Source organism: Sinocyclocheilus rhinocerous, unplaced genomic scaffold, assembly GCF_001515625.1.
Source record: "Sinocyclocheilus rhinocerous isolate Xijiao unplaced genomic scaffold, SAMN03320098_v1.1 scaffold1115, whole genome shotgun sequence".
Classification (NCBI taxonomy): Eukaryota; Metazoa; Chordata; class Actinopteri; order Cypriniformes; family Cyprinidae; genus Sinocyclocheilus; species Sinocyclocheilus rhinocerous.
This window is the reverse complement of record NW_015658514.1, coordinates 1,051,099-1,067,175: the sequence shown is the minus strand read 5'-3', so window position 1 is coordinate 1,067,175 and position 16,077 is coordinate 1,051,099. Positions and strand designations below refer to the sequence as shown.

The 16,077-nt window shown below is 38.8% G+C and overlaps 1 protein-coding gene across 1 annotated transcript in view; it reads left to right on the top strand.

Moving 5' to 3' along the window:
• ambra1a (autophagy/beclin-1 regulator 1a) overlaps window positions 1-16,077 on the top strand; it is an 81,521-nt gene that overhangs the window by 13,357 nt on the left and 52,087 nt on the right. Inside the window, exons 8-11 of the mRNA XM_016530739.1 lie at window positions 449-535; window positions 2,612-2,794; window positions 4,411-4,485; window positions 5,476-5,576. Of these exons, the coding sequence (XP_016386225.1) occupies window positions 449-535; window positions 2,612-2,794; window positions 4,411-4,485; window positions 5,476-5,576 (446 nt within the window). The remainder of the gene's footprint in view (window positions 1-448; window positions 536-2,611; window positions 2,795-4,410; window positions 4,486-5,475; window positions 5,577-16,077) is intronic.

The following is a 16,077-nucleotide window of genomic DNA, read 5'->3' as shown; positions in this document are numbered from 1 at the left end:
ATGGTTCTTTTCCATAACACTGAATGTTGTAACAAAGGTAATAAAGAGTTGGTTATTATTATTAAGTCTCTTGGCTCAGACTGCTTAGGTTAAGCTTATGGGTCTGTCACGTGATTAACGAACGACTCGCAATTTAACGGGTTATTAACCGATTCCTAGCCAGGCCTGGCAGAGCGCACATCATTACTTACACATTACATTCATTTAGCCTTCGCATAACAGTCGATAATGAGCATACTAATGTCCTTGTGCAGTTTAATGAGATTTTTAATGATTGTGATGGCCCATGGTGGGGAGTGTTGCTGTAGAAACAGCATAGTGGAAATCGGAGGAAAATGGGTCTTCCTCTTCTTTTTGTGATGTCCTGTCCAGAGATTCTTTAAATGAGCAGGAAGTGAAAGTCTTCGCAATTCAAAAACATACAATGCAATGTAATTGTGTTTTGTAGGAGGCTGCTGGAGTCATCCATGATGTCTCTTTCCAGATACGACGTCTCTGGATCACGAGACCACCCCATCTATCCCGATCCGGCCAGGTGATTCATTGTGTGTGTGATGTGTATGTTTGTGTGTGTGTGTGTGTTGTGTGAACTGCATTTCATGGTCATGCCACTTGGCCGGTGAGGTCTAGGTAATGAGGAAGTGTGTGTGTCACGCTGCCGTACAGCGGAGTGACATTTCAGACCTGCCAGCACACCAATGTCCCCCTAATTCAAACGGGCACACACATAGCCTGTCAGCATCCTCTGACTCTGTGAGCAAGGCTCATAATAAAGTGAGTTCATGGCTAGTGAGTCATTGTTGAGCTCTGGGGAATCAGCTGTGGTCTGGGATCAAGACGGATTGTTAGCACGGACTCCCGCTAGCAGGTTCGCACAAACACACAGGCTGACGCACACCTCTAACCTGTGAATTACCACAACAGACTCATTTCCCCCTGAGCAGAATGTACCTGGTGTTAGAAGCCATCCGAGCACAGGGATAGTCTGACTCCAACACATTCAGAGCCACAAGTAACCAGTTTCCCAGATCTCTCTCTCTCTGTATATTGGCCTAAAACATGTCCTCAAACACATGCTGATAAACTGTGTGTGCGCGTTGTGTGTTTAGGCTCTTACAGACAGACTGTCACTGATTTGGCTGATTCTCAGTTCCTTTGAGCTCTAAAAAGTTCTGCCAAGTTTCTGTCCCTGCAGTTGTGTGTGTGTGTGTTTTGTGAGGAAAATATTCGGTTTCGTTGGCTTCATAATTACAGTAATTCTCTTTGTGACTGGTGAGGATGTGTGACCATTGTCACACCCTGGGGTTTATTTGGAGTTTAGCTCTGTTTGTCTTAGTATTAAGCTCATCTGTTCCAAGCTGGTGGCAGATGTCCTTGCTCAACTAGTCCAAGACAGAATGAAACTCCAGATGCTCTTCCTGTCTAAACTGCACAGAGGATTTTAGTTTTGAAGGCTTCATTCAGCGAGTCCTTCTGCCAAAATGCTAACTAATCATCTCTGCAGCTGAATTAAATGAGAATAGATGCAGCTTTTATTGAGTGGGTACTAAAGTTAGTATTAAGTATATATCAGCTATGCATAAAAGATGTTTAAAAACAGAAGATGATCGGGGGAGATTCCTGTCAGGATGGAAAAGGTCAGATGGTTACTCTACAAACATGAAAATGTTACTAATTCAGTGAACAGGGGCCAGTTGCATAAACATATAGCCACTATAGGGCCTTTCGCACCGCTTTAGTTCCAGAACTAAATGTACAGTACTAAAGTACTGGGACGATTTTGCGCGAACTATTTCCCAGTACCATTTAAAGGGTTGCATTCGCACCGAGAGTGTGTACTAAGAAGTGACGTAAGCCGGTCGACAGCTTCTTCATTTGTGCGCAGCGTTCAACAACAGAAACAAAGAAGAACAACATTAACAACAGGAGGATGGAGGACGCTGTGATCGGAGCTGTGTTTTTGTTGCGTCTCGCGGGTTTCACAATAATGGACATGTAAAGTCGACGTATACGTAAAGCGATTGAAAGAATGGAAACTAGCAGACTAAGAATCTCCAACGACAACTGGCAGTGCTACATTTGGTACAAGTGCCTGCACTTCAGCGTCCGTCCATCTATCGCTGTTCTCCAGATTAGTACCAGTTGTGCCGGTTAGACCCTGCTCCGGAGTAGGAGCTAATTTGGTTCTCGAAAAAGGCAGTCCGGTACTGTTAAGACTGTGTCTTAAGAACTATTTTGACCAACTAACAGTTAGCCAAGAGGTAATCAGTCTTACTTTTCTTACTTTAATTAAAATTGGGCCAATCTAGTTTTTTTTGTCTGACTTTAAAAAGTTATGACCATGGCCAGTTGAAAAAACTGCTTAGACAGATAAAAATAACCATAGCTGTAGTTCATGAGTTTAAGATGCTGAAGGATCTCTATCAGTATTGGCAGTATACCAATATTGGCACACATATAGTGAATCAGTTCATCTCTGTGCATGTATTTATTTGATTAATACATCAGTATAGAAACAGGAGGATGACTTGTTTGGTCTAGTAAATATCTAACATCATTGTGGGTTCTATCTGTGTTCTGTGTGTGTGTGTGTGTGTGTGTGTGTGTGTAGGTTGTCCCCTGCAGCATATTACGCACAGCGTATGATCCAGTATCTGTCTCGGCGTGACAGCATTCGCCAGCGCTCTCTCCGTCCCCCCAGCAGACCCCGACCCCTGTCTTCCAGTCCCAGCAGCCTCTCCCCTGGCCCTGCACCCAGCGTGGAGAGCAACGAAGTTAACTTTGAGGAGTTTGAGTAAGTAAACAACACAGACACACAAAGCCTGTGCCAAGCGATTGTTTCTGCATTCTTACCTGCTCTCATCCGCTCGTAAAAATCTCTATGGTTTTATTTCCCTGTTTTGTTGCTAGGCAACCGAACAAACATACAAGGCAGGCTCTGAATCCCAAAATGTTATCATTTCTGCTTTTCAACCGACTTACTGAGCTTGCCAACAATTTTACCAGAGTTGCCAGTGGCATCTCTTCTTATAGCGCTTGGCATTAGGTTTGGCCTTGGCTTGAAATGCACTTTGACTGATTCCAATGATGACAAGGAAAAACTGCCCACTATGTTTAAGTTGATGAGGAACAAACATTGGTCAAGCTAGGGAAGCCCACCTGCTCGGACTTTCACATATTTAAACAAATTTCACTACCATCCAAAAGTTTGTGGTCAGTAAGATTTTTTTAATGTTCACAAAATAAGTCTTTTATGCTCACCAAGGCTGCATTTATTTGATCATAAATACAGAAAAACAGTAAAATTGTGAAATATTATAAAACTGTAAAATAATCATTTAAAACTAATAAAATGTAATTAATTCTTTTAATGCCAAATTCTTGCTGACCTCAAACTATTAAACGGTAGTGTATACACAATGAATACATAAATATTATTAAGTTTAATGTAAATTAGGTGTAATGATTAGAATGCGTTCTAATGAAATAGGTGCCCATGGGATATGTGAGTTGGGGATACAGGCTGTGTGTATAACAGACGTTTGTTAAGACATTGGATAAGACTCTACAAAGGCAGATGGGGCATAGGGGGGTTGAAAAATAAGAGTTGCTTTTGGATTTCTTCTCTCTTTTTTTTTTTTACTAAGCCATTACATTTTTTTTCCATGAGCAAATTATGAGATTACACATCCCTTGCAATCTCATTATCAGACGTTTACAAACCTGAGCAATACTCTTATTTTGGGAACTGTTATGAAGTACAGAATCATATTTTGAATATGCAAACGCTCTCTTAATTTGTTTGCAAATGTGTTTTTGGAAGCCGCCAACTAGTCACTGGTCCTTTTTATGGAACCATTAATGCTCCAAAAATTGTCTCTCTTTCCCACTCTCCAACCCCTCCACTAGTTGAATATCGTTGTTTCTCTCCTCTCCAAACCACGCAGCTCTTCTCCCCCTCTCTTTCTCTCTTTTTTTGGCACGGATTAGATGCCCTCCTCTGAGCTGATGAATAATTCCACCCGCTGGCTGGAGAGTTCAGCGTTCACTGCAGTCTGGGACCACAGATCCATATTCATCAGAATACTTATGAAACCCATCAGTCTTTCAGTTAGCCTTCATATTAATATTTATGTCTGCCAAAAAAAATTTTCATAAACTTTTTCTTTTCTTTCAGTTCTTTATCAATCATTCCCACTCTTACCTTGTGAGCGTACTGGTGTTCTCATTCAGCTAAAATGTGATTGCAAAAATGCTCACACACTTTAGTTGTTTAATTTATTAAGTATTCACGCTTTAACTTTATTTTCCAAAATTACAAAAGACAAATGATTTTAAGCAAGTTATGTTTGATCTAATGATTATATTGTTGCTGAGCAGTTGTGTGTGTGTGTGTGTGTGTACGTACAGGGACAATGGAAGCAGACATAGGGCTCCTCGTAACGCACGCATGTCTGCCCCCTCCCTTGGTCGCTTTGTGCCCAGGTAGGAACACTTTTAGTCTGCCAATACACCAGAAATACATGCTAACTCTGTTTCAAAACCTAGTGAGCTGCCTCACTGTCTACTGCATACATGGGCAGTGTCCAGCTGAGAGTGTGTTGTGCGTCATACAAATAGCACTCTGCAGGCACAAAAAGTACACAGGAGACCTGACTCACAATTGATTTCAATAGAGTTGATGTGAGAGAAATGACGCAATGTTCTAATAAGAATAATAATAATGTAAATAAATATTATATTATTATAAATGTACACTACTTTTAATAAAAGTTAAATTGGGGTCAGTAAGGTTTTGTTTAAATGTGTTTTATGCTCAACAAGGCTGCATTTATTTGATTTAAAAATACAGTACAACAGTAATATTAATAAAAACAGTAATGCTAGGAAACATTATTACCATTTAAAAATGTAATTTATTACTGTGAAGGCAAAGCAGCCATTACTCTAGTCAACTGTTATCGATGTAGAAAATATTTGTGATGCTTAATATTTTTGTGGAAACCCTGATCAATTTTTTCAGGATTCTTTAATGAATAGAATGTTCAAAGAGAAAGTTTCACATGATTAAACAGAAATCTTTTGTAACCATCTTTACCGTCACTTTTGATAAATTTGCATCTTTGCTGCATAAAAGTCTTTTTGAAACTTTTGAACTGTAGTGTATATAGCACACATTTGGGGAATTTAATTTGTTTATTATTTTAACTTTTTATTGATACTTTTCACAATTGTAATTTGTATTGAAATTGGTTTTGTAATCATTTATATTTAAAATCAGCATTTTTCGCATTTCATCTGTCGTACTGGATATGTTGTTTTGCTGAATTTGTCACAGTGCACTATGGAATTTTTTTTATGAAATATGCATGTGATGCTGATATGTGTTACTCAACCTCAAAACTCTCAAATCTTGGGTTCACATGTCTTGTCATTCTCTCTCACACTGCCTCTGTTTCCCTCCATCTCTCCCAGGCGGTTCCTCCTGCCAGAGTTTTTGCCGTATGCTGGAATCTTCCATGAGCGAGGACAGCCGGGCCTGGCAACACACTCATCCGTCAATAGGGTCCTCGCAGGTATGTTCGCCCTCTAAAGCTAAAAGAGTTTTCTAATATTAGATGGGCTGGGTACTCACTGAAGGCTTTGTCAGGGATGAAACTTCCCAAAAATGTTTGTGTAATGTCATGTGTCAGGTCAATGACGAGTGCTAATTCGCCCACTCGCCCTGCTATTTTGGCTAGGAGGGCTCTCAGTGGGGCTCTTTAACAGCAGTTATATTAGCGTTGACTTTTCTGCATTAAAGAGGTAGTTCAACTGAAAAAAAAATTCTGTCGTCATATGTTCACGCTCTTGTTGCCCCAAATGTGTATAATTAGCACAAAGCTATTGTAGGGATTCAGAAGGCATGTAACACTGAAGTTGTTTTGACTCATTTTTTTATACTAAACAACTTCAGATGAGATTTCAGATGAGATTTTCAGTGAACTACCCCTTCAGTATTAACCATATGCAGCTGAAGCTAAAGTATTAGCTGTGGAAATATTGTTTCAGCTAACTTGTTTTTATACATGTTTTCTACCTTGCTTGACCCAAACAGCTATGGTTTTGTATTTCCTATTCTTTAAGTCCCATACACCAAACCTACACTTCAATGCAACTAAAGTTACTTTCTAAATACCAGATAATCTTGAAATATACATCATTATACACCTGTATGCCCGCATTGCAGGGTTATTAAAAAAAAGTTGACTTGAAACCAGCTGCCAGCTGCATCGGATATGCCGCTGAGCATCTACATATAGTCAACAACTTCCAGAAGTGCGGAAGAATCAAACGTTGTGAATGAATAGTAGATTACTAGACGTGTAATATGGAAGCAGAAAAAAAAATCAGATATTTTGGAAACAACATGCACAGCTCTTATTTTCAGGAGCAACTTTTTTTTTTCTTTTTTTTTTTTTGTCAGCCATCTTTTGAGTGCTTGTGAGGGTGGACGTCCCTTACTTCACAGATCCCACTCCCTACATATTCTGCACCAATTCAACACAATACAAATGTCCACAGAGCTGTTTCTCGCTTTTTTGCACACCAGCGTTCGTTCTCTCTCCCACACAGAGAGGCATCTTCAGCCCACACTAATTGCAGTGTGTGATACGAGGTTCAGAAATGCCCCTCTTCAAACCCTCTCCAGCTCACACAGAAAAGAGCATCATGGCTTCACTTTACAGAGCAGCAAACGTTCAGTCTCTCCTCTCCTCTCCTCTCCTCTCCTCTCCTCTATTTTTATACTGTTAAAAAAATTTAAATTCTGTCATTTATGTCATTCCAAATCTGTATGACTGACTTTCTTCTGTGAAAGATAGGCTACTTAAATTTTTTTTTTCCAAACAATGAAAATCAGTAGGGTCTAGTATCGTTTGGACCCTAATTATCTGCAGAAGAAAGAAATATGCCCACTAAATGATGGCAGAATTTTCATTTTTGGGTGAAATATGTTGCAGCTGTGATGTAAACAAAGTCCATGTACACTCCCCTCCAAAAGTATTGAAACAGTGAGGCCAATTCCTTTATTTTTGCTGTTGACTGAAAACATTTGGGTTTGACATCAAAAGATGAATATGAGACAAGAGATCAACATTTTATTTCCAGGTATTTTCATCTGGATCTGATAAACACAACTTAGAGGATAGCAACTTTTGTTTGAACCCACCCATTGCTCATGTTACCAAAAGTATTGGAACATCTGAAACCACTGGTGTACTAAGTAACAGACCTCGAACAGGTAGACCAAGGAAAACATCAGCAGCTGACGACTGAAACATTGTGACAGCTGTAAAGAAAGACCCTAAAACAACTGTTAGTGACATCAGCAACAACCTCCAGAGGGCAGGAGTGAAGGTATCACATACTGTTCGCAGAAGACTTCATGAACAAAAGTACATAGGTTACACCAGAAGATGTAAACCACTCATCAGCAAGAAGAATAGGAGACGAGCCTCAGAAATTCTGGACAAAGTTTTATGGACTAATGAGACAAAGACTAACCTTTACCAAAGTGATGGAAAGGCTAAAGTTTGGAGAAAAAAAGGATCTGCTCATGATCCCAAACATACAAGCTCATCTGAAACAAAGTGGAGGTAATGTCATGGCTTGGGCTGGGGCTTTCGCTTCTTCTGGGACAGGCTCATTAATCCTAATTGATGATGCAGCAGCAAAATTAACTCTGAAGTCTACAGAAACATTTTGTCTGCCAATTTACAGAAAGATGCAACCAAACTGATTGGGGGACCCTTCATCATGCAGCAAGATAATGACCCAAAACATAGTGCCAATGCAACAAAGGAGTTCATCAGGGGCAAGAAGTGGAAGGTTTTAGACTGCCCAAGTCAATCTCCAGACTTAACCCCTATAGAGCAGTGTTTCCCAACCTTTTTTTAGTCGCGGCACCCTTTGGAAATTTTAACAAACTTGTGACACCCTACAAAATTAATTTAGTCACAATATTTGAATTTCTAACTTCGATATGATAATTTGAAAAGTGTAGATATTCGGTACAGCAATGGGTGGGTTCAAACAAAAGGTGCTATCTTCTAAGTTGTGTTTATCAGATCCGGATGTGAATACCTGGAATAAAAGCTGAAATGTTGATCTCTTGTCTCATATTCATCGTTTGATGTCAAACCCAAATATTTTCAGTCTACTGCAAAAATTAAGGAATTGGCCTCACTGTTCCAATACTTTTGGAGGGGAGTGTATATGGCAGTGTTGAAACTGTTATTATGGTCAATTGTTCTGTGGCAAGATGAATTATGTGCATAAATTAACTGTGAATTATTGTTAAATCAGTACTTTACCTAGTTTTTTGTAATTGTCAAGTGCACTGGGGGTGAACTAATCATATTGAATTTTTCAGTTTTTAAATAGTGAATTACTTTACTCAGCATCCATTAATCACTGTTGGGATTAAAGTTCAGTAATAGGGGTTGTTTTGTGGACTCTTATTATATTGTGTTGCAGAGGGTAGTTGCATAGCCATGAGGTATGATTGGCCCTTGTTCTAAGATGAGAGGAGAGGACTGTTATTGTGAACCCCAGGGCAAATATCCAAACTGAGGCAATTACCAGCACACATTCCCCCTCTTCAAGAATTCTCTTTCTCTAACTGCTCTCAGACAACCTTATACAAGCGCCACAGCACAGAGCACAAATACACACATTTTAAGACACAACTTTCCACATATCCAGGATTTCTCTCTCACTCTCTGTAGATTTGCTGTGTACTTATTTCTCTACCCTAAAATCAGGGATCTTCAATTACTTTCTTTTGAAATCCAAATTAAATTTTTAGTGGAGGGCCAACATTTTGCAACGTAGTTATTAGATTATGGCATTTTCATTTTAAGTCTGAAATGGTATCATGAGAAACAAAACTAAACACCCCTAATATGCTCAGTGGGAAGATAGAAGATAGACACCCTTCATTTGTCTTCAGTTGTCATACTGTATATACAAACACACACACACACACACATATATATATACAGTGGGTATGGAAAGTATTCAGACCCCCTTAAATTTTTCACTCTTTGTTATATTGCAGCCATTTGCTAAAATCATTTAAGTTAATTTTTTTTCCTCATTAATGTACACACAGCACCCCATATTGACAGAAAAACACAGAATTGTTGACATTTTTGCAGATTTATTAAAAAAGAAAAACTGAAATACCACATGGTCCTAAGTATTCAGACCCCTTGCTCAGTATTTAGTAGAAGCACCCTCTTGATCTAATACAGCCATGTATATATATATATATATATATATATATATATATATACCTGTATATATATACACACTACACATGATCATTAATCAGTAAATTAAAAAGAATTATTTAACGATGTTCAAGCTTAAGAATGACTCATAGCTGTATAGAACCAAACATTATATGTTTGCAGGTTCAGTGGGGCTTCCCGATAACACTTTTTACGGCACACACTCTGATCAAATGAGCTGCAACAGTTTAATGCTTGGTGTCAACAGTCAAGTTATTTGCATAAATACATCTGATAGAGTGAGACTTGATCAAATATGTGTGCTTATGCTGATCTGGGTCATGTTTGGCAAGTAGCTGAACTATGACCGTTGGAAGCTAAAAGCATGCTGTGCCCCTGGCTTGGCAATTGTTGACCACTTGAGTGCTTTTGATTTCACCACAGAGTTTTGTACAGAGAGCACTCTCATGTATCAGGCAGTTCCGTGATCTTTAAAGCAATCAAAGGTCTGTATAAATTGATTAATGGACTGTATTTGGCCCAGGGGCCACTTGGCTGACAAGCCGTGTTCTTGATTCTCCTCTTCTTCCCCTTCTGCCTTCCAGAATGTGTTTTGTGTAATGATTATATTTGTTTTCAATGAGAATTTGATTGTTTTGGTGGTTTGTCACTCAACTTCAAACTGTCCAACTATATTGAAACTATAGTTAATGGAAACCAAAATAAGACAGTGAAAATGTTTTTTTGCATTACCTTAGGGTTCATAAATATAAATATATAATTTTATTTTATTTTTATTTAATTTAAAACATGAAGCAGATATTGATGAATTATTCACAATAATATGTATAACATGCATTTACAAAATAGATACGATCGGTTGCTTTAAGTGAATATAATTGTTTGTTGAAATGTCATACCGTTGAGAAATATTAGGGTATGTGTGTAGTGTGTGTGTGTGTGTGTGTGTGTGTGTGTTTATTAAATATTGTTTAACTACAGATAGGAAGTACGATAAAGCCAAAGCTGGAGGGCCTTAGGATGGAGTGTGTAATGAATGAAGGGTTAGTGATGGAGAACAGCGACCCTCTCTAATTCAGCCCGTCTCTGATCCATTCAGTCCTGCTCCACCCAGCGCTGCAGGCCTAACGGATCCCTTAGGCTGTTATTGTCAGAGAGAAACCCAGTTTATAAGGACTTTTCAGAGCATGAAAAACTGCAGCACAGACCCGATTATCTTTAATGGAATGGTCCTTTCACCAGACTTTCTCTCTCTATTTTTGCTCTGTCGGGTCAGTGCTGAAGAGGCTGGTGAGTATATATGAGGCATATGACTGAATTCTGCTGCACAGGCAGATTGGTAATTTATGTTTTGGTGTGTGAAGTCAATTTCAACCATTTTGGAAAGTACTGATATAATTAGTTTTAGCATGAAGAAACACATTTTTCTTGGTAGTCGTCCTAAATTCCGTTATTGTACGGGACACTTATGATGACCTCGTTTAGCACACGCACCACATGCCATCCAAAGACTCCCTCGGGTAATCACTCCTTAAAACACTCAGTAGAGCCGCTCTTAAAACACAGCTGAGTCTATGGAGAGTTCAGGTGAGGTCTCCCCCTCTCTCTCCCTCGCTGTTTCTCTTGTTTCTTGTCTTTGTTTTTCTGGGCAGCTCCAGGTAGTGACCCGTTTTTGAGAGGTGCAGCATCAGTAATGCCCCCCAGCTGCTCTTTATTCTTTTGCATTGGCAGAACTCAAAAGACTCCGAGGTCAGGGGTCACATGTCCTAACCATTTCCTGCTCTATGTACAAGGGGTTTCTGATTCTGAGAGGTACCATAGATTTGTGAGGAATGGTAATCTCACTTTCACTGCAGTGTATACTGTATGCAGACTTCTGGTATTTTAAATAGTATGTGAAATAAACATATTGCCAAATTTATTACATTATTGTTATATCATGCATTCTATCATAGAACACAATGCTAAATTGTTTATTATTGAAATGATATTTTTACGTTTAATTCACATGCGCACACACACACACATAGAGTACATTACATATACATTAGGGTGGCCCTTATTGGGGGGTAATTTTTTTTTTTTTGTGGAAAATGTTAACCTCTCACCCCCTCATTTGTTTCTCCACTAGAAGTTAGTAATGTATGCAAAATTCCATCCAGATAATTTGTCATTTAGGGTGTGCTCAACGAAGGTATCTTTTTATCAACAGGTACTTCAAGAGCTGATTGGTGATATTAGCAAAGTTTTCGTTCACTGATAAAATGTTGACTGTTTCTGATGTCAGAGATGAGGGGCAGTTGTGGCCTAAAGGTTAGAGAGTCAGACTTGTAACCTGAAGGTCACTGGTTCGAGTGTCAGTACCAGCAGGGATTGTAGGTGGGGGGAGTGAATGACCAGCGCTGTCTTCCACCTTCAATAACACGACTGAGGTGCCCTTGAGCAAGGCACTGAACCCCCAACTGCTCCAGTTGGTGTTGGAGCAAATGGCTGCCCACTGCTCCGGGTGTGTGTTCCCGGTTTGTGTGTGTTCTCGTGTTCTTACATGCTTGTTCTCGTTTTTAACATAATTCACAGTTTACTAATGGTTTTGTATAATTATTAATTACGTGCTCTTATTGTCATTAAGACTATATTAAGAATTTCAACTTTGTTGAGCACACCATAAACGTAGTCCAATCTCAGTAAAATTTGGTTTGTTTCCATTTCTCATTAAGGAGAGTTGACTGGGAGGTTGAGAGCAGAAGATTTCAAAAGTCCAAAAATAAGGGCCACCCTAATATACATTCATGAACTTTAAACGGTAGTGTATACTTTTTGGCATTATTACTCAACTTGTTTTTTTTACTACTATGCTTTTCTGAACATAGTTTAATATATTCTTTCTGGCTGATCACATCATCAAATAGAGACGCCTTAAACCAATTTGATGGATCTATTTAGACTAAAAAATAAAACTGTTGTCTGTAAAAGCTTTGGTGAGGGGCATATCTGAGGATTTGCCAGATTGAAGCGTCAACACGTTTGATTAACTGATCTACAGGAAAAAAAGAGTTCATTTTCAAATGATATTTGCATTTCATCCCTTTTGATACTGTTGTCCTTTGAGAGTGACAGCCTCTGGGTAAAACTAAAGAGGATGCAGCTTGTCGGATCTGTTGTTCATTCAATCCAAGTCTATCCAGATGACACGGCATTATGACATACTGGGCTGCTGAACTGTTTCCAGAAAACATTGCATTGCTTAGTCATGCCAGCTGGAATGGTGACTACTAGTTAACGGTTGTAACAGCTTTCCTGCTCTGTGTGAAAAGGTGCAGGCCTGACCTCCTTGGTGCTAACTGCCTGTGTCTGTGAGTGCTGAGAATGTAATTGGTGTTGAGCAGAAGTTTAATCAGCCAGCAGGGCGGGAAGTGCTGATCCTGCCAAGACTCTGAGACCTGTTAAGCTAATCATCCAAACTTTCGAATTATATCCCATGGCATTTGCCTAGTGTAACAGAACCATTTGGTCATCTGACACTGTGCTTTTGAGGCTCACACAATATTAAGTGAATCCTAACATTAAGAGAATATGACATGAATTTTTTAGCATTTTGTTTGAGACTAGTTGAGCTAGTGTGTGTGGTTTGTCTACTGTTCATCCACCTGTGGCTGACTCTTCTTCCTGAACTATACCTGACAGAGCAGCCACCTAGAAAATACACTCACTCACTTTCACTCTTTGCAGTTGTCTATATATTAGGCTTATAAAAGCCTTACAAGATTACATTTGGCCATCTGATTGCAAGTTTAAGTATCATTGATGCTGTTATAAGATTATATACAATATAGTGCTAACTTATCCCTCATGCTCTTTTTTTTAATTTATTTGATTTAATTTCAGTTAGTCTCAGTTTAATTCTCTCTCTCAGGACGGTAAATTGAAGATATGTTTTTGAATAAGAGAATCATATGTCATCAAATTACTGTCAATATGTCTTCCAGTAGAATTGTTACAGTGAATGAATATGGATAAAGCATCAATAATATTTTATTGATGAAAAATATGTAAAAATGAAATTGGCTTAGTTTTTCACGTCACAAAACTGTGAACACTGACTGTTAATATATAAATTATTATTAGCAGTAGTACGGTGTTAAGGGATTGTTCTCCAAAAAAATTACAATTCTGTCAAAATATTTTCTTTTTGTGTTCCACAAGACAAAAAATCATACAGGTTTCAAATGACATGAGGGTGACCAATTTTTCATGCTTTGGATGAACTCTCCTTTTAACAAACAAGGTGTAGCAGTGAACTTTTAAACTGAGTGTTTTTAAATACCTCTTTGTTTAAATCTGTGAATATGTAAATGACTGGAAAATGTAAATGAATGTATCCCCCAGTGTCTACAGCCTCTGTCCACCTTGTAAAATTCTCCTTAAGCACTCAGCACCCCCATAAGTTCAATTTTTCAAGGCAATTTGTTGTTCGTCTATGAGGAAAACGATGGTCGTGAAAAAGGTTTAGCTCATAACTGCACTGTGACAGATGATAAATACTTAATCCCTCACCCTCGCCTTAGTGCCTTTTTTTTTTTTATAAAATTGTCATTTAAGTGTAGCTAATTCTTGTAAACTCAGTCTGTTCCTCATCTGTTCCACTCCACTCCTCCAGATTGTCTCTAAAATGAAACCGTGTAACAGTAAAATGATTAATTATGTCCTTTGTTTTTTGTAGATGACTTTGTGTCACAAGGATGTGTTTGTGTTGTTCATCCTAATAATGTTTTTGTGCTGATGATTTGCCCTGTTGTTGACCTGCGCTTTGGAGAGTAAAAAAACTGATGATTCAGTTTCAGTCAACACACTCGTCTCAGCTCTGTCCATCATTCTGTTCTCCCTTATTTCCTCTTTAAGATCTCCGTCTCTGTCGATATGGCCAAAACTTACAGTACTGTTCAGAAGTTCGGGGCCAGTAAGAAATGATTTTTTTACTTGCAAGCATGCAATAAATTGTTCAAAAGTGACAGTAAAGGCATAATATTACAAAACTTTTATGAGAGAAAAAAATAATTTATTTATTTATTTATTTTAACTAAAAATGTAGTTTTCATAATAACATGTGCAGTGTTAACAGTAGAATAACACCAAGACCAGATGTGTTGAATTTCAGGTTAGGGTTAGTGTAAAGTCCGCAGCATTCCGGTTCCCAAAGGGTCTTTTATACTGAGAGAAGCTCTCCAGCTCATTAGTCCATGGCTGTTAGAGCAGCTCCTGAAAGCCTGTCTGAATGCCAGCTCGCTGCACCTGGGTGTCTGTGGGCTGTAATGGGCAGACAGCAGAGTGCAGGGGGAAGCTGTGTAATAGATATTTATGTCTGCATTACGTCTCCTTGAGTCCAGGTCATAACAGGCAAATCTAATCTGTTAGCCAGGCCCAGGATCGACCCTCTACTGGCAAATGGACCTCTAAGTGTACGGTTCGGCCAAAGCCTTCCCTCTTCCCTTCTGTAATTATGGTGACAGGGCTGAGCACTGAAGAGGACAGCCTGACATTTCCTTGTTTACCTCAGAGAAGAGTTATGTTGCAGACAGAGACCTGTATTAAATTCAGTGGTGAGTATGTTGTCTGATTTGCTAAGTGCCCGGAGTGCAGTATAGTTTATATAACCATTGAAGGACTTTTTGTGGAACAAGTTATCGCAGATAGAGGAGATTCCTCAGGCAAAACAAAACTTAACTGTTATTGTCTAAATTAGATGCAGAAGAGGATTTGTAGATATATCAAATAGTGGAGATTTTCCTTATTTTGTCTGTTACTTTCGTCTGCTCTCGTTTAACCTGGTGTTACCAGTCTTAGTAGGGCCCATGTTATTAATTTTTCTGTGTTCTGCTTGAGTGTTCAGGCCTTGGGTTGCACTCAGAGATGCCCTGTAAACCGCAACAAAACACCGTAGAGCCTCTTTAGTCAAATGCTGTTAGATGTTCCTTGTTCTTGTAATGTGCTGTTTCTGTTGTGGTCAGATGTACACTGCCATTTAATAGTGTGTGGTTGGTAAGAGTTATTAATAGTTTGAAAGAAATCTTCAATGCTCATAGGCTGCATTTTATTTGATAAAAAAAATAGAGTAAAACAGTAATATTGTAAAATATTATTATAACTTAAAATACCTGTTTTCTATTTCAATAAATTTAAAAATTAATTTTATTCCTGGGATGGCAAAGCTATGACAAAGCTATCACATGATCCTTCAGAAATCATTCTAATATGCTGATTTGCTGCTCAAGAAACATTTCTGATTATTATCAATATTGAAAACAGTTATAATTAGGGGTGCTCCGATCAGGATTTTTGAGGCCGATCACAGAAAAGCAGTATCTATCGATACTGATCTTTTTAAAGCCTTTCTTTTTTTATCATTTATAACTATTTAATCTCTGCACTGCTGCAGACCGCCCGCTACTGAAGCGCACTGCTGGACATCAACCGTGTGCAGTGTGCACGCTTTATTCATCTGTTAACATGAGCGCGGAAAAAATACGCACCACATTCGCACTGCAAACGGAGTAATGTGAACCTGGCATTATGTGTGTGCGTGTGCATGAGCGCACGGTCTCCAGGAGAACGCGCGAGCACTGAATGGTTAAACACTGGCAATAATTAAAAAGTAATGCAATTTATAAACTTTACGATGACGATTTTGTGACGATGTGACACTGCCTCGATTGTGCAAGTGACAATTCCTGTGTCAACTGGGCAGTGTGCAGCTCGCTTATAGATAGACGCGATGTGGTGATTT